This window comes from Nipponia nippon, unplaced genomic scaffold (genome assembly GCF_047370975.1).
Source record: "Nipponia nippon isolate SJK-2023a ecotype South Korea unplaced genomic scaffold, ASM4737097v1 scaffold_11, whole genome shotgun sequence".
NCBI lineage: Eukaryota > Metazoa > Chordata > Aves > Pelecaniformes > Threskiornithidae > Nipponia > Nipponia nippon.
In genome coordinates this window covers 23,846,797-23,865,835 of record NW_028262302.1, presented here as the reverse complement: position 1 = coordinate 23,865,835, position 19,039 = coordinate 23,846,797, and the positions used below count along the sequence as shown (strand labels likewise).

The 19,039-nt window shown below is 41.4% G+C and overlaps 1 protein-coding gene across 5 annotated transcripts in view; it reads left to right on the top strand.

Moving 5' to 3' along the window:
• The window catches only part of SYNE2 (spectrin repeat containing nuclear envelope protein 2), a 200,212-nt gene that overhangs the window by 61,545 nt on the left and 119,628 nt on the right, over nucleotides 1-19,039 (top strand). For all 5 annotated transcript variants that reach the window (XM_087747934.1, XM_087747933.1, XM_087747931.1 and 2 more), the window contains 14 exons: nucleotides 1,976-2,077; nucleotides 3,418-3,618; nucleotides 4,630-4,795; nucleotides 5,550-5,662; nucleotides 6,437-6,639; nucleotides 7,016-7,135; nucleotides 7,237-7,525; nucleotides 8,307-8,476; nucleotides 10,496-10,808; nucleotides 11,113-11,277; nucleotides 12,165-12,518; nucleotides 13,031-13,165; nucleotides 13,950-14,111; nucleotides 15,481-15,627. In XM_087747934.1, the coding sequence (XP_087604060.1) occupies nucleotides 1,976-2,077; nucleotides 3,418-3,618; nucleotides 4,630-4,795; nucleotides 5,550-5,662; nucleotides 6,437-6,639; nucleotides 7,016-7,135; nucleotides 7,237-7,525; nucleotides 8,307-8,476; nucleotides 10,496-10,808; nucleotides 11,113-11,277; nucleotides 12,165-12,518; nucleotides 13,031-13,165; nucleotides 13,950-14,111; nucleotides 15,481-15,627 (2,640 nt within the window). The remainder of the gene's footprint in view (nucleotides 1-1,975; nucleotides 2,078-3,417; nucleotides 3,619-4,629; nucleotides 4,796-5,549; nucleotides 5,663-6,436; nucleotides 6,640-7,015; nucleotides 7,136-7,236; nucleotides 7,526-8,306; nucleotides 8,477-10,495; nucleotides 10,809-11,112; nucleotides 11,278-12,164; nucleotides 12,519-13,030; nucleotides 13,166-13,949; nucleotides 14,112-15,480; nucleotides 15,628-19,039) is intronic.

The window sequence follows — 19,039 nt, the reverse complement described above, 5'->3', positions numbered from 1 at the left end:
ATACTGGAGCCTCAAAAATGGCTGGGCAATGCATAGTTCAAGAAGAGGTTGCAGAGGTGACTTATTTGCTCCTGTGATCCTTGTCCCGATCTGCTCCCCAGCGTAGCTTAATGCAGCCTTAATAGTGGCTGGCTGCTAAGGGTCTCCAGGGGCTGCAGGCGGGCCGGCATCAGCAGAGCCTGGGCTGCCCATGCCCCTTTCACACACATTATAGCATTAACTCGGTATCGGGGTGCACTAGCCCTGTGCCATTGAAGAGCCTCACATACAGCGGTAAATATTTTAATTTCTGACTTTAGGGCCATAATCGATAAGCTGTGCTGCTTCATTGTGGTTATAGCCCGTACCTACTAAACAAAAGTAATTTCCTGCTTGAGTGGGGTTGAGACATAAATGTGTTCCATATCTGCTTGTTTGAAAATATGCAGGCAGTTTTTTCTCAGTGTTTACATGCTACAAATGCCCTGGGTTTTATTATGCTTATTTGCAGCATTACTGCTACTGTTAGCACTGCTCATTTGTTTTAATTTGCAGAGCAGTAAAAAACCAAAGTGTTCCTTGTATATAGATCTTCCCAGTGAAACAGTAGTATCCATGCTGTGCAGAGGTGGATATTTTGTCACATTGTTATTGCCTTTACTGTTGTATTGTTAGAATTCACCTGGAGTAGTTCAGGTCCCCGAGGGCTCCAGTAAAAATGCACCAGCTGGCAACTGCATCTTCAGAGCCATTTTGTTACCTGGAAACTGCTCAAGCCTGCATGATGTGACCATGCCCCTGATGTGCCTCTACTGGTGCTTAGGAAGGGCTGTGCTGGAGATGGCTGCGCTAAGGTTACTCCGCTGCTCCCATGTGAGAGGATCATTCTCAAAAGAGAGGGGAGGAAAGGGCAAGGGAGAGAGAAACCATGTTTCCCATGAGCTACTACAAAAGTGGAATAGAAGGAAAGAAAACTGAACTCAGTGCATTTGTATTTTTGTAAAATGATTTAAAGTGCAGAGGGTGTCAGGTTCATTTATCAATTTATTATTATTTCTTTTGTTATTGATCCTGAAACATCTCTACATCAATGTTAATTACAAAAAAAAACCCAACTGTTGCAGTGTGTATCATGTTACATAGGGTCGAAACCCAGGGTCCTTTGTGACCGCCCAGCAGAGCACCGGTGCATGTGCTTTCAAGAAGCCTGTCACAAAGGAACAGAGTAATGAATTATTAGACTTTATATTTAAAGATAATTTCAGTATAAATAATGTGAGAGAAGTTCTGCTTTCCCCTATAGCCAGTATGCAGATGGGAACTCTTTTAAGGGCTGCAGCACGTGAATGGGTTTTGATGATTGCTTGTCCAGAGACTACAAAGGAATTCTTTGTCCTGAGGGAGTTTGGAATATTGATTTGGGAATATGCAGCAACGTGACTATTTTAGATACATCCTGTTTCATAAGTTGAAGCTGGTATTTTACTTTCACATTACTGGCTTGTTCCAAAATCCATTCAAATGAGTAGAGGTCTTCTCATATGCAAATGATTTACATTTAAAAAGTGCTTACAGAATGTGTTTTATTTTATCACATCCCTATCAAAGTGTATCATCAGGATGCGAATTCTTGACTTTAAGTCTATAACATCTGAGAATATCCCTTTTTAATAGAAGCAGCAAGAAATAAATACAAAATTAAGATTATTTTCCTGCAAATTTACTTGGGTTAATATAGAAGTTAAATAACTAAGATTGTTAAATTTTTGCTAGATTTGCATTAACAACTACTTTGCCTGAGAAACATAGAGTGTTTCTGACTCTAATACAAAAAAAGTCTAAATTGCTAAAATGAAAATCAGGAAATGGACCAGTTGTGGGAGCTCTATATGCCAAAATGCAGAAGCAGAATACTAGTAATGTAATTTTCTAACAGAAACATGGAAATTTAATTTGGGGAGAAACTCCGTTACCGATGTGTTTTTTCCACCTTTAGGCATGCTTACGAGTCCAAGAGCAGAAACTTCAGAAATTTGATAACACGGTGGCTGAGATAGAAGAACTTCTGAATAGTAATGAACCTCCACTGGAGCTACAGGTACGAAGAAGCTTTTACAGCTAATACGCCAATACTCATTACTACAGCCTTGCTTTTAATACTGTCTTTGCCACAATCATTTCTTGGTTTGACTTAAGTCTACCCAGAGAGAATTGGAGGCATTTTGTCAGCTATTAGCAGTGACATTTAATTTGTTGTCTTTCTCAAGCTGTTTGAGCCAAACCTGTCATTTTAAACACAAAGGCCTCTCTCGGTCCTGTGCCTTTTAGGGACTTAGACCTGACCCAGCTGTTTTGCAGGCCTGCTGGAAGAGGCAATGCCAGTGATATCTGGCTTTTAGCTGTTGGCCAAGAACAAGGCACAATGGACCTCGTCATCCCTTTGGGGATCCCAGCAACTCAGCATGCTGACCGTCTATTTTAAACTGTACCTTTACCTGGATATGGCTTAATGTAGCTTGGTAGTATGTAGCTATTTGCGTAGAGTGGTGTTTGCTGTGATGATTTCCTTTGGGATATCACAAGGAAATCTTAATCTTTTTGTGTTAACTTCACACAGCAAAGAATAAATCCTTCTCCAGTGTTTGAGACCATGTTAGCCTACCTTGATCCTATAGCAGTTCCCTAAGCTTCCGCTCCCAGTCTCTGTCAGATGCACCTTGAGCTTGACCTGGTTTGGCTATTTGTGTGTTTATCCTCAGCAGGCAGTGAACTCCTCTGGGTTTCACTGGGTAAAGTGATCTAAGGAGCTTAGGAAAGGACTCAGCAACCTTGTACTGTGCACACTATGCTCCTTGGGAGCACTAGACGCCCTGAGCCCCCTGGGGTGGTGTTTCAGCATGTGGCCATGATCCCACTGAGTTGCTGTCTCATGCAAATCTGTGGGAGCCGTAAGGATAAGGTTAAGGACCTGTTGCTCCTTAGTGACTAGTCTTGAGCCAGAGCTCCCCACGTCTCTGTTGTCCTTGGCTGTTTTTTGTATTGCTGTGGGGAATTTGCCCTGGTGGGGCACTGCAGGGAGGTGTTACAGAGAGAGCTGGCACCCTCTTTTTCCTGGTAGCTGAAGCAAACGTAAGGTCGTTATCCAGCTGAGAGTAGACACTGGAGTAGACTGACAAATAAATTTATTAGTAAAGCAACATCAGTAAATGCATTGCTAATAAAGATGAACTGAGATCATTCCTCCTTGGAAAAGCAGGGCTTAAATACTGTTATTTTTCAATTTGTGGAGTGGGAGGGAAGGAAACTGGAACAAGCTGTGATTGAGACGTTTGGACTTCAGATCGTTTCATTGCTTTTTATGTCTGTCATGGAGTTCTGTAATATTCTAAGAAATCAATCCTGTATAATTTCTTACGTATGTTTATTTCCAATTTTAAGGTCATCAGATCATCTGTTGTGCAAAAAATGGAGCTAATCAAAGAGCTCTTGTCAACAAAGCGGGGGAGCAGTGAACTCAGCGTGAATACAGCAGAACTAAAAGGAGACCTTGATCTGGCCAAGACACAGATTGGAATGACTGAATCACTTTTAAAAGCTTTATCTCCTTCTGACACCTTAGAGATCTTTACTAAATTAGAGGTAGTGTGCTACAAATTACACATCTTTTATAATTTTGTTCATTATTTCTCTGCTGGGCAAGTCTTCATAAGTGTTTCTCCTGTGTATGTTGTAAACTGCTGGAATAACTCAAGTGAAGAGCCTGGCTTGAATATTTCCTTAAGCTGCCAGAAACGTGAAGGAAAAGCCTGTTTTCACTGGATGTTATCAGATAGTTAACCCTTGCAGCTATTGGATGTGGTTAGTGATAGGCATGACAACAGTATACCACCCAAGATATGTTGAAGCAGTAGTGGAGGTACTGGATTGTATCTTTTCCAAGACTGGGTACTACACAGAAGTTGTCTTTGTGCCACCTGAGCCTGCCTGCAAGGGGAGCTCTCAATAGCCAATTTAAGCCAACTTTCCATCCTCCTTGCACCAGGGAGAGAGGTGAAGAAAGAGCTGCTTCCTGCTTGGAGGTTCAAGGCTGGCAAGATTTAAACCTCCTGTTGGGCAGTGAGTGGATTATGCACATTCTGGGTGTCAGACCACTAGTGTTTGGGGCAGTGAAATCACAGGCATTGGAAGAAAGATGTAACTTTTAATTAATTCTCCCAGCTCCCTCTAAGTTATTTTTCAACTCGCTTGAAAGGCATTTGACATACAGAATAAGGCATTTAGGGGTGGAATAGTGCCTATGGCAGCTAAGGCGTTATAGCTTCTAGGTATTATATGCTCTGGAACATACTATATTACTGTGCACTTCACATATCTATTCTGTGTGATGCCAAAATGTGCGTGAGAGAATGTGTGTGTGATTATGTATGCATACAGATGTACACACACTGCTCAAGGAGAGTTTAGTGCTTATGTCTACCTGTGACTGCCTCGTTAATGTCCATATACTTTGAGAAATTATTTTGACACATAGGCAGGACTAAACCGTTTTGCAAAACTCTAGTTTGCACTAAAGCAGCTCTGTACAGTGAACTTCTGCTTGCGCTTCAAATTTTGCTTTTTAACAGTTGTCCTTTTTTTTTTTAACTTTAGGAGATACACCAGAAAATTCTGCAACAGAAACACCATGTGACATTACTCCAAGAAGAGACGGATTGTCCTGATGTGGATGAATTAAATAAGCAGCTTAAATGTGTCACTGATTTATTTAATAAGAAGAAACATGTGTTCCAAGATCACTTTATCGGTGTTTTGAACCGTAAGCAAACACATTTCACATTTATGTAGTTTTATAGGTTTGTATTGGCCATCATAATCACTTAAAGGTTACGCAGTTAATTTATTTTTGGTTCGGTGTCTGAAACTGCTTTGATATCTCAAACTTCTTCAGGGTTCTGAACAAGATAAAGATTTGAATAAAAATGGCTTTTGATTCCAACAAACCACTCAATCTGAATCAATTTTTTTTTTTCTTATTTTTACATTTTAAAAAACAGATAAAAGAAGTATAAGGCGTAACTCAGGAACAAATGTCAGAACATGTCATTTAAAAATACAGAAATCAAACTTTTTCATTTTTTCCAGTAATTTTTTATTTAATCTTAGTTATGAGAATGAATAGCATTATTAGTTACTTTTTGTTTTATGTAGACACAGGATTGTGCAGGTGTAGACTTAGGCCCAAAGGAAGTTTCATCTTCAAATAGTTTTTGAGTAATATTTATTTATGTGGAAATGAGAAAAGTTGCCAATAGGCTAATCCAGGTCTTGTTTACTGAAACGGCTATGTATAGCAGACTGTCCCTCCCAAGTGCACAGCTATGTTTATTGTCAATTAATGTTGGGTAAAAAAATCCTGCAGCATTTTCTGTCACATGGTCTGTAGTGCAAAGCAACCTTTGACAGTAGCACTGATAAACGTAATTACAAATTGTCTGAAATCTTCATGTTAAATAGGATTTTCTTTTATAGAATACAATTAATGAAGAAAATCGGAATGTATCTTTTTTCAGGTCAGTGCAAGAATTTTAATGACTGGTTCAGCAGCACTCAGCTGTCTTTGAAGGACTGCTTTGACCCCTCAGAAACAAAACTGATACTGGAAGAAAAACTGCAGAGGCTAAAGGTAAAGTATTAAAATGTTCTAATTTCTAAAGCTGATTGTTCTTGAAGTTTTACATTTTTACACAGGAGTCTGTTCTTGGGAGTGAATTCACCTGGAGCGGTTTTGTAACTTGAGGCCAGAAGAACATTTCATGTAACTTAAAGCACTAGGACAAGAAGTGGAATGAAAATAAAACTTTGTTAAAATGCAGTATCACTGTTCAGCTTCCTACATAGTTGGGCAAGTGAGAGAGAGGACAGTAGTTAAAGTCAATGGACTTTGACCAAGTACTTCAGTGTGCGAAGATGCAGAACGTCAAATATGTAGACAGTAAAATGAAATTCTGACCCCATTGGACTCCAATGTGAAAAATTTGCATTCACTTTGTCGTAGCCAGATTTTCGCTCCTAAGTCAGACAGAATCAACAGAAAAGAGATGGAAAAGCCACAACATCTGCAAGAAGCAATCACAGTTAAGTGGCAGGAGACGACATAGTTATGTCAGTGCTAGATCTGGATGCTGCTTACCTATTTCTTCTGTGTGTATTTGTGCCGTAGAGAAGAAAATCCAAGTCGTCTACTTCACTTTCTCCTTATTCTACAAACAGCAACTTTTCCACTTGCAAGTGGAATAGTCAGCAAACTGCGAATTAACATATATTCCTTTTCAGGAACTGGAATTGCTGTAGAAAATATTGGTGGAGATAACAGGAGTTGAAAAAGTCTTGTAACATAAATATCTATTATACAACAGCAAATTTGACAAATGCATCTTGTGTTTGTGCTCTTGTTCAGCACTTCCTAACATCTGAAGGCAAAGACAGAGATATCCAAGAGGTTAAAACTTTATTGAATAAAGTGAAGCATTACTTGCCCAAAGCAAGCATTAACCACCTTAACAGCCGTGTGAGAGATCAAGAAGCAGAACTACAAAGATTGATCTCCAAATGTCAGAAACGGGAAAAGGAACTTGGTGCTTCTCTCCAGCAGCTCAGTAGGTAGGGAACTAATGCAGTTTCTGACATTTTAATCACAAGTAATATAAAATGATTCATTATTAAACAGCCATAGTGAATGGCAAGCAACCCTACTTTTTATTAAAGATGTTATTTTAATAAAGGATAGTGAGTGTTTTGTTGTATGCTTCGTGTATTTTTTGCTTTGTAGCAGACTCAGTGTTATATGGGAGTATGTGCTTATGGATAGTTTCAGTAACATGCACGAAGATACTTAAAATTAAGCTTGTGCTTAAAACTTTGCTTGATCAGGTGCATGATATTTATGTTACTTTTACAGAAAAACACTGCTGTCAGCAGGTTTTGGTCATGTAATGCCTCTCATTTTGACCTGTGTCTCTATTTATACTCTCTTTAGCCTTGAAGAAAGCGGTATGGTTTTGGAAGAATGGCTCACTGCTCAGGAAGAAAATCTAGAAGAGATCAAAAAAGATGAGACAAAACTTGAAAACTTCTGTAAAACACTATTAATGCAGAGGTATTGTTTTCTTTGGTCTCTATCTAAGAACTGTCTTCTAAAGAAGATTGCTCCTTGTTTTTACAACAAATACATGTTTATTATTTTTTTTTATTTTTCAGAAAACCATTTGACTCCATGGCTCAGCTAGCAAATTCCTTGAGGGAGGCTGGGTTGACAGAATATGAAACCGTTTCAGAAGCCAGTGATCTTTTTAGTAGATACCAGACACTGATAATACATGTAAGTGAGATGGCAGGGAATACTGAGAGACTTCCAGTGGAAGGACAAGATTTTGAAGAACTTGCCCAGGATGTTTCTTGTTGGATCAAAAAGCTTGAGGAGGCTGTTATTAACCTGAGTTCACAAGAAAGTGAGTTGCCATCAGACGAAAGGATTAATCAGATAAAGGTATTGTGTTAAATGTATTCCTTTTCCACTTCACAGCTCATGCTAATATCAGAGGAATGCTTGATGAGTCAGTACCCCGTAAAAGATACTGTCACTGCTGATTGCCTGTGGTTTTGTGGCTTATTTGGGGAGGAGGGGTGTGTTTGGGTGGGGTTTTTTTTGGTTTTTGCGTAGTTTATTACGCACGTGAGATGAGATTCTCTGCTGCATCTCTGGGTGGAGCAGCACTGAACTCATAAGGTGCTGGTGCCTGTGCACCTTCCCATCATAGCCTACTCCAGAGGTGGAGAGGGAGGTCAGTAATGTAGCTGGGACATCTGGAGAGCCTCTGCAAAGTGTGTGGCTTCTCAGGTGTCCTGCAGTGCCGTTGTGCTGGGCTGCTCCACTGCCTGGGTGGGTCTCTCAGGCCCCAGTGTCCTCTTTGGTGTTTCCTTTCTCTGACTCCTTAGGATGAGGATGCTGGGATTTACATGTTTTGTTCTGTGGAAGGGGCAGTGTTGTGACAAATATCTCTCCCTAAGATTTGGAGCAATTTTTTTATTTGTCAGCATAATACTGGTTTTGTTACGTAGAGAATAATTAATAAATCAGCTTCATTATCCCAGACTTTCTAAAAGTAAATGATCTATTGATTGATGTATCAGTTATGTTATATATTGGAAGGAGAATTCTTTTGTCTTGAACAGCAGTGTACAAAGTATGAAAAAAATCATTGGTAATACTTTTTATTCTATAACCAAAAACAGTTGTATACCTACTGCTTCTGCTTCTTTTAATACAGGAAATCACAGCTCTCAAAGATGTAGGAGAGACCAAAATACAGAACATGGTAGCTCTAGGAGAAACTTTAATGAGAAATGAGAAAATTAAGAAGCCAGTGGTTCAGCAGACTATTTCTGAGCTCCAGAACCAGTGGGAAAGCACCTGTCAGTTAGCCACTGGATATAGAAGGTAATGTGAAATTTGCCAAGAGGCGGTACAGATCACTTACTGCTGTATCAACTTTCTTCACTTTTTCCTGCACCAGTTCCATTTAATTTGTGTTCTTTGGGGACAGAACAAGAAACCTACAAAAATACTTGTATTTCTGCAGCGTTGTGGAGGGGCAGGTCACAGTTTGGACTGAATTGTCAAGTCGGGGGCTGTAGCCAGGAGATGTAAGGGGGGTGACAGGACAGCTGATAGGGTCTGCCCTGCTCCCCTCAGATTCCCTTTTGATACTGAAGCAGCTCAGCTGCTCTTGTAAAAAAAAAAATACATGTGCACCCAATGCTCCTTGTTTCATTAGACTGTGCAGTGAGGGCACAGTGATTTAACCACTGTGGTGGCCCTTCCTTGCAATGTGATCTGGACTTTGTGCCCCAGGTATGGTCCCCTAGCAGACATGGGATCTACCTTTGCACAGATTTGTACTGCTTCAGAAGAGAGTTTGGGGTAAATCCAGGAGGCTGGGATTTTTAGAGTAGAATTTTTAAAGCCTGGTTTGTTCTGGCTCTATGAGAGGCTTTCTTGGCTGTGGCAGCTGGTATCGTTAGGTCAGCAAAGGCACTTTAGTGTCACTGGCACTGCAGCAGCTTTGTCTGAGAGTCAAATTGATCCTTAAAAACATGTCAGATGATTCCAGGTGTGTTGTGTAAACATAAACTGAAGTTCTGATTTTGCACATGCAGGCACTTTCAAGATATTTGTCTGCCATAAGGCTCTTGAACTGACTTTCAGTAAAATCACTGGGAACTTTGCTGTTGAGATTAATGGAAGCTAGAGTAGGCCTACTGTATACTTTTTTAAAAAATGACCAGGGAATGAATTATTAAAAACAAGTATTTTTGAGAATATTCAGTTGCCTTCTCTTATTGCTGAGCACTCAGTGCAAGCAATACAAGTGGCATTCAGAAAGACAGAGCATCGGCTGTATTGGATCCAACACAGCAGAATGCAGAGCACCCTCTTCACAGTACGTTGAAGACAGGAGATGAGGTGTTCAGCACATCTGAAGAGATGCTCAGGACCTTGTAGGATCAGGCATGTGAATAACAGATGCGACACAGTAATGGCAGCAGTGTGAAGCTGGAATAGGGAACTTGAAGCAAGAGTACTTAACGTATGTGTGAGGCTATGCTTTATTTGTCATTTGCCCAGAAATATGAATCTTGAGGGGCAAAAACCAAAACACTTAAGCTTTGCTTTTGTCCTCATTTGTCCTGCTGTACTTTACAGAATTATAACCAGACTTTATTTATTTGGATTTGTTTGTGTGAGATCATATTTTCAAATGTTGGCATTTAAGTTCCATCTGGAAAATATCTGAGTGTCATCACTAAATGTGAACATAAAAATGTTACTTTTGTCTCACTGGTCGTAGTTGCATATTTCCTGTGGACAAATGCAACCTGTTCACCTGCAGCAGATCAGCATGCATGCTTATAAAGCACACAAATTGAAATCCAATGTCAAGGTCAGGAAAGTAGGCACTGGATTGTGCCTAACATGACCCATATTGCATACGCTGGTTTTGTTGTCTGTATCTCTAAAACACTCCTCCACCCCCATCTCAACCAATGCAATAGTGTATCTTCTACAGAACATTCCCTTTCAGGAGACTGTCATAAGGAGTTGTCAAGGAAAATAGATTCATAACCATATTGTAGTTTTTAAACAGAAATTCTGCTGTAATGAAAAGCAGAAAAATACAGAGCATGAGCATCACGTCTCAGATGCTAGAAACTATGGGTTTATAGGTTAAGGTTTAAGAGGGTTAGTCACTTGTCCTGCATTTAAGTCCAATTCAGCAGCAGTAACTTCAATGTTTTTCATCACCTTGAAAATTCCAATAAAGCTGATCAGTAATTTAAAACCTGAAGAAAAGTATTCAGTATGCTCAAGTTCATTCTAATCTAAAACAATTTGACATGTTGTAGGTAATGATTAAAAATTTTTTTAATACTATTAAATGCAGTATTTTTTTCTTAGCGCTCAAGAGCAACTTCAGTTCAACAGGGAGCAATATGAGCAAAGCAAAGAAGATCTGAGACTGGCTCTAACTGAACTGGAGAAACAGCAACAGGAGATAGATTTTGCCCTTCAGCCTGGTTTGCAGGAGAAGCAAGCTCAGCTGACAAACTATGCCGACCTCCTGCAGAAAGCAGAAGACTTAACTTCACGATTTAATGAATTGGAAAGCCAGGAAGATCCCCTACAGGGTCACATGGGGGATCCCAGCTTCACAGAGGTGGAATGGCTGGAATTAAAGCACCAACATGAAAATCTGCTCAGCCAGCTACAGGTTGGAACCTCACTCTCTTTCCTTACAAGATTATTGGTATGCCTGTTGATTGCAGTTCTCACTGTTTGCCTGTAGCGTCATTCAGCTGGCGAGTTTATGGGTAAAAACTGGGAGTGGTGAAAGTTCCTCTGTAGAAGGGCAAGGAATTCTCCCCTCCTCCCGCTCTTACTGTGGGAAAAAGAGCACCAGAAACTCAAATTTTATTTGTTCCACTGAGGTCCTGGAAAAGCTGTGATGGTTTGTGGATGAGTTATATTTGTTTGAGTTAGTGGTGGACTAATCCTAGAAACTCCTTGGTTTCTAGACCATAGTGCAGACATTGGAAAGTCGTGTTCAAGAGCATCAGCAGTTTCAGGATATGGTAGCAGGCCTGAGGACTGAGCTGAAAACTGTCTCTGAGAAGCTTGCTGATTGTGAAGGTCCAGCAATGGAACAACCATCAGCTGAGCAAAACCAGTTGAAATCACAGGTATGTTGCAGGTTTTGCATCATGGAGAAAGTGGGTCCATGCCCTGGGGCCTTGTAGACACCATCACATTTATAAATGAGATGAACATTTATATAAAAGAGAACTGCTAATGATGTCAAACTGAAAAACTAAGAAACCTTTCTAAAATATAAAGTATATGTGGTGTTCCTTTTATCAAGATAATTGTAGGCCTAAAACCACTCCTAATGAACTGGGTTGAACTGTCAGCCGAACTGAAGGTAGAATTGTCCTAGCTCAAGCACACAGGCTTCTTCCATTTGTTTGGTTGTGGTTTTTTTCTCCTCTCTGGGCATGATGAGGAAAGAGATAATTAAATTTGGAGGTAGTAAGTGTCTTTAAATTAGCCAGAGTGGAAAGCTTAGGCAAATGTCAGTGAGCCAAGTTCAGTTTTAAGAAGTGTCCTTCATGCACAAGTAGACATTCTTTCGCACTTTGGCAGAATAGATAACAGTTTTGTAGCTGTGAGCGTAGAGAGCTACTGAAAGCTGAAACCATAGCTCAGATATGGATCACTGCAATTCCCCTTCCTCCAGAATTTGCTATACCTCTAACAAGTAAAAAGGAATAGGAGAGGGAGGGTATTATCTGTTCAGAACTTGGGAAGATCACCATGCACCTAGCAGCATACTATCTGATTATTTTATCATTGTCGTAATGCTTGTAGCTTCAGGTGTTCTCTGTTCATAAAAATGGCTGACTAAAATTATTGGTTTGACTTTCTGCAGCAAATAGGTCTGCACGTACTTTTCAGCATGGTTTGTTGTTCACAACAAATATTTACGATTTTAGTGGCTGGCTTTAGATCTTAGCATTAAGTATATTGAGTGAAGATACTTTTCAATAAAATGTTTTCTTCATGTTTAAAGGAACAAGCACCTCTTAGTCGATGCGAAGACACGTTAAAGAAGATTTTGGTTTTAGCAGAAACTGTTAAACAAAACACCTCTTCACCAGGACAGAAGTTTATTAAGGATGAGATTGAAACACTTCAGAGTGAACACAGGAGTCTGGAAGAAAGACTTGAAAATGTCAAGGAAAAGAAAGAAAATATTTTCAGTGAAGCCCTTGAGTTAAAAGATGAGTTTGGTAATGAAACACAAATGGAAGATAAGGCAGATAGAATGCTGAAGAGAGAGACACAGATCACTTCTGATACTCCTGTCACTTCAGAAGAGAGCCCCACAGCAGTAGAGCTAAATAAGCCTTTGGAAATGCATGATGTGAGTATATTTGTTGACAGTAATGACAGTGGCAGACTGGTTAAAGAGGCATCTGTCTCTCAAATGCCTTTTGTGTATTGCATCCTATATTGCATCCTTAATTTCATTGAAATTAAGCCTTCTGTAAATATATGTGTGTAAATCAAAGATGTGGAGAGCAACTCCCTTAACTTGTTATAACAAGTCTGTAATAAGCCAATACTGTCTATTCAAAACTGCAGTTTTCCATTTAAACACAACCTGTGTATAGCTTTCTCTTACACATAATTAGAGCAGGTATCCTTGGTCAAGACACAAAGGGAAAAGGTGTATAGATGAGAAAATTGCAGATGCACCTCTGCCAAAGAACTCTGAAAGCTTCTCTTAAACCAGTAAGACTTGTTAAGAGCCGCAGCATGATACTTGTCATGTTTGGTTTTGTAGACAATAATTTTTGCCACTCAGAGATTTAATGTTAAAATACAATGTTTACAGTCACACAAGCAGATTTTCTTTTATATCATTTCTCTTAGGGTCAAGATGTAAATGGAAATATGTCAGAGAAAGACAAGCAAAATGATCCACTTCTGGAGGAAAGCAGTGTGTTGTCAGACAGCCCATTACAGGGTATCCGTCAAAGCAAGGACAGATTGGGGCAGACTGTTCAGGTGCCTGACAAATATGTTCTAATATATGTCAGTATGTGTGTGTGTGTGTGTGTCTGTTCACTAGAAATGCATATGTAATTCCTTAAAATCTGTAGTCTTACAGAGACATACTTTCTTTACCTGATGAAAGGTAAAGCCTTGCACATGTGAAGTGTGCAAGGGATCATTTTGATGATCTCTACAAGCCCACAGGGCTTGGCCCCATTTTCTCTATGATGCAAAACCTGCAACATACCTGTGATTTCAACGGGTTTTGCCACCCGCACTCACAAGGTAGGTAATGAGAGGTCACTAACCTGGAACCGCTGATCTTTGGGGGACCTCAGGACATTCGCACTGTAAATGACTTCATGTATGCAGGGATCCTGAGGGAACGATTTGGAGAACTCCCTCATTGACCTGACCATTGAGTGGTAACAGTAGCTGGGGGAGATGACGATCAAAATATCAGAGTGGAAACTGGGATTTCTGGAGAAGGAGCAAGATCAATAGTTAAGAGTTGCCAAATGTGTCTAAGCAGAAACTTCTATGATAGTATTAAAAATCATGTGAGTGCTTACTCCTGTTTGGTTTGTGTTTCATAGTGCTTACAGTCCCGATACGGCAAACTGGTCTGAGCAGGCGTTTCCAGGAGACTCTGTGTTTGGGTTACCTCAGCCTTTTCCTTCTTTAAGCTAAACTGAAGATAGAGTAGACAGCTTGTGGAGTGTGATGTTCCTTAGTAAACTTATATTTTGGACTGTGACTTCTACTGGCTGTAAACATTTTGTATTTTTCAAATCAGGGGAACGGTGATAAAGAGAGCGCAGGTATGGACAAGCATGACAGGGTCCAAGAGGATGTTCTGGACAGTGTGGTTCAGGGTGGTGAAGCAGAACCGGACAGGCATCAGGATGATGTTGGTATTGAAGGTGATGAAACAAGAAAGGAAACCTGTCCAGCCGAGGTAATTGGATGTGAGATTACACAAGAGTGAGTGAGTTTGACGGTATATGTATACAGTTTAGTTGGAGTGGGGATGATACTACTAATAAGTAAATAATAAAAATCTCAAGTTATGCTGAGGTATTTTTGCCTGATGTGCTGTATGCTTAGTATATGTTAACTCTCTGAATCCTTTCCTGTACATTTAAAATTAGTATGGCGGGTTTTGGGTTTTCTTTATTACCATGGGTTGCTACAAAGTGGTTTACTGAGGATATTGCATTCCAGGTCACCTGGACTTATTGTGAAGTCTTCTTACCATTTTGCTTGAATAATGTTATTTTGTTTGAGTCTCTTTCATTTATTTAGATTTCTTATTTACTTTGCACATATGAGGCTGCATTTGAAATGCTGTGTCCTGTTTGGTGCACCCTGGTAGAAGGGGAATTTCAACAAACTAGAGCAGTGTTTAGGAGCTGGAGCCATAATGAGTGGGAAGAGGCTAAGTTCTTGTTGGAGATAAAAAGGCTAACAGGGGTCTCATTGCTGTCATCCCCTCCCTTCTCTATAGAGAAGACGGCCAGACTCCTCTCAGACCTTGAGTTTTAGCAAACTGTCTGAGATGCTGAAAGTAGTGTAGTTGTGACAAGGTGAAGCACAGTGTGCACTCATGAGCTTGCTGAGAACGGGTAAATTTGTTCATTCTGGGTTGTGGGTGGGCTACTTTCAGTACATATCCTATCTGACTGGCAGCCACTAGCTCAGATATCTGTGCAGCATGGATAGCCCCCGATGCTGTGCTCTCCACCATGGTCGTGCTGTAATGATTTGCCATTTTTTATTTTGTGTAGGTGGCTGTTTTATTTTATCTGTCCCCAGATGATAAACAAACTCAGGCAGAACTTACAGTCAGCAAATACCTCAGCATGTACATACAGCAAATCCCTGGGCTGCCCACGGGAATATCCTGCCTGGTAATCGGCTGGATGTCTAACCACAGGCTCTCTGTCTACAGTACAAGTACAAGATTGGAGCCTCAGGAAAAAGCTAAACCTTTTAAAAAACGCATTCAAGACTGCATCCAGGGGTACACAGTTCAAGGTCCATGCTTAGAATAATAAAACACGAACAGCATAGGTCAGAGGAAGAATACTTGCAATCTGTAATTTTTTTAAAAATTTACAAGAAAATTACAGCATTGCTGCTTCTAAATGATTTCCTTTGCCCTAACCTTACCCACAATAAATTGTGAGATATAGTTGTGGTTTACCTCATCTACCTATAAGTATGGGCTTTGTAACTTTGTCATCTCAAGCACTGTAATTACTACTCAGCAGGTTTGATTAGGGCTTTTTGGTTACTTGTTTCTTTTCTTTTTCTTACACCAAAAGGAGAAACCTAGTGATGTCAAGAATGAAACATATAGAGAAGATGTGGAGCTGGTTCAACAAAGGGTGTGCCAGAAGACTCGAGTCCTGAAATCTGCAGCAGCTGAGAAAGATGGTCTGGAATGTAATCTCCCGGTTTTGGCACATGAGGTAAGCCACATTCTGTTATTCCAAGCTGCGTTTGTCGGAGTCATTGATTTTTTGTTTCCACATGGGCTTCAGCTTAAGTTCTGTTATAAAAGAAGAGGCAAATACTGTCTCATCAAAGTCAAGACCATTGTGTATAGTTCTGCTTTATGTCTGTGCTAGTTTTGAACTTTATCCAAAGTGCTAGCCACATCATGTTTTTCAGTGGATCTGTTCAAAAGAGCAATTTTGCTTTTCAGAGCCATCATAATCAGTCATTATTTTATGTTATTTAGAGTTTCTATTTAAATTGTTAATCAATACAACTTCTTTCCATGTTATTATAGTTAGCTGGGATAGTCTTTGCCACCATAAGGAAGGCAGATCAGAAAACTGAAATCCAAGGGTGATCCAGCATAAGAAAATAAATGAAATGAAGTAGAGAAAGGAGAATGAATTCAAGCTGAATGAATAACAAGATACATTACTAAATGACATTACTGAATCTATTCTTCTTTAAGAGTAAGGATGTTACATCACAAGTGCCCCATGACTGCTGATCCTTGGTCACCACATTCTTAAACTGAAGGTAGGGCCAGATCTAATCTTCACAGTTAAATCTATAGGCAGGTCCACAGCTGGCCTGTCCATTGGCAGGTCTTACCTGGGACTTGAACATCTGCTGTAACTGGAAACCCCAACAAGATCTCCCAAAGGTCTTGGGAGTCAGGGGAGGTCCCTGCTGACGAGAAGCTAGCCAGTGTTATGCCAGTTTACAAGAAGGGGGTGAGAGAAGACCCAGGAAACTACAGACCTGTTAGTCTAACCTCCGTTCCTGGAAAAAATATGGAGAAGATCGTACTGGGTACTATTGAAAAGCATTTAAAGAACAATGCAATCATAACAGAATCATAGAATCATTTAGGTTGGAGAAGACCTTTAAGATCATCAAGTCCAATTGTAAACCTAGCACTGCGAAGTCCACCACTAAACCATGTCCCTAAGCACCACGTCTACCTGTCTTTTAAATACCTCCAGGGATGGGGACTCAACCACTTCCCTGGGCAGCCTGTTCCCATGCCTGACTACCCTTTCAGTGAAGAAATTTTTCCTAGTATCCAATCTAAACCTCCCCTGGTGCAGCTTGAGGCTGTTTCCCCTTGTCCTATTGCTTGTTACTTGGGAGAGAGACGAACGCCCACCTCGCTACAGCCTCCTTTCAGGTAGTTGTAGAGAGCAATAAGGTCTCCCCTCAGCCTCCTTTTCTCCAGGCTAAACAACCCCAGCTCCCTCAGGCGCTCCTCATAAGACTTGTGCTCCAGACCCTTCACCAGCTTTGTTGCCCTCCTCTGGACACGCTCCAGCCCCTCCATGTCCTTCTTGTAGTGAGGGGCCCAAAACTGAACAGAGTACTCGAGGTGCAGCCTCACCAGTTCCCAGTACAGGGGCAGTATCACCTCCCTGGTCCTGCTGGCCACACTATTTCTGATACAAGCCAGGATGCTCTTCGCCTTCTTGGCCACCTGAGCACACTGCTGGCTCATGTTCAGGCGGCTGTCAACCAACACCCTCAGGTCCTTTACTGCCAGGCAGCTCTCCAGCCACTCCTCCCCCAGCCTGTAGCGTTGCATGGGGTTGTTGTGACCCAAGTGCAGGACCCAGCACTGAGCCTTGTTGAACGTTACACAGTTGGCCCCGGCCCATTGATCCAGCCTGTCCAGGTCCCTCTGTAGGGCCTTCCTACCCTCCAGCAGATCGACATTTCCACCCAACTTCGTGTCATCTGCAAACTTACTGAGGGTGCACTCGATCCCCTCATCCAGATCATTGATACAGAGATTAAACAGAACTGGCACAGATCAGACACAGTCAACACGGGCTCACAAAGGTAAAGTCCTGTTTAACTACTTTGATATCCTTCTATGATAAGGTCACCCACCTAGTGGATGAAGAAAAGGTGGTAGATGTAGTTTTTCTGGATTTTTGTAAGGCTTTTGATACTGTCCCTCACAGCATCCTTCTGGACAAGTTGTCCAACTGTGGGATGAGCAGGTTCATGGTGTGCTGGGTGAAGAACTGGCTGAAGGGCAGAGCTCAAAGGGTTGTAGTGAATGGGGCTACATCTGGCTGGAGACTGGTCACCAGCGGTGTTCCTCAGCTTTAATTCTAGGGCCAGTTCTGTTCAATGTATTTATCAATGATCTAGATGCAGGAGTTGAATGCACCATTAGCAAGTTTGATGATAATACCAAACTGGGAGGTGCTGTTTACTCTCTTGAGGAACAAGATGCCTTGCAGAGGCATCTAGATAGATTGGAGCATTGGGCAATGATTAATGGGATGAAATTTAATAAGTCCAAATGCCAGATTCTGCACCTGGGACAGAGTAACGCTGGGCACATGTATAAATTGGGAGAGGAGTGGCTGGAGAGCAGCCCTGCAGAAAGGGATCTGGGGGGTGCCGGTCAAAAGCAGGCTCAATGTGAGCCAGCAGTGTGCCCTGGCAGCCAAGAGGGCAAACCACAGCCTGGGGCACATCAAACACAGTATAACCAGCCGGTCCAAGGAGGTGATTATTCCTCTGTATTTAGTGCTGATGTGGCCTCACTTGGAGTACCGTGTGCAGTTCTGGGCCCCACCATTTCAGAAGGATGGGAAGGTCCTTGAATGCATCCAGAGGAGGGCAACAAGGCTGGTGAAAGGGCTGGAAGGCATGTCCTATGAGGAGTGGCTAAGGACTTTGGGCTTGTCTGGTTTGGAGAAAAGGAGGCTGAGGGGCGACCTCACTGCTCTCTACGGCTTCCTGAGGAGGGGATGTGGAGAGGGAGGTGCTGAGCTCTTCTCCCTGGGATCCAGTGATAGGACACCTGGGAATGGTTCAAAGCTGCACCAGGGGAGGTTTAGACTGGACATTAAGAAGCGTTTCTTTACTGAGAGGGTGGTCAAACACTGGAACAGGCTTCCTCGAGAGGTGGTTGATGCCCCAAGCCTGTTGGTGTTTAAGAGGCAGTGCCCTTAATATGCTTTAACTTTTGGTCAGCCCTGGAGTGGTCAGGCAGTTGGACTAGATGATCATTGTAGGTCCCTTCCAACTGAGAATATTCTGTTCTATTCTATCCTATTCTAAATTGATTGATTTTCACTTTTAAACGTGATCTGTAAATGTTTGTATTCATTCAATTTGGAGTTTGTAAAGGGAAGGGAAAGTAGGTTCTGCTGATTTCCTGAGGAAGGTGTTGGATAAGAAAGGATTTAGACTGTGGGCTATACCCTAGCCTGAAGCCAGAGTCATGTTTGGCATTTTCCCTGCACTGTGAAGAGTCAGCAGGGGAGTCCTGGCTTTGTGTCTGAAGGACAGTAGCTGGTTAGCAACCCCCATTATCTTCCCTTCTCATGTTTTCCTCTCTCTCCAACCATCTGATGGACTGAAAAACTC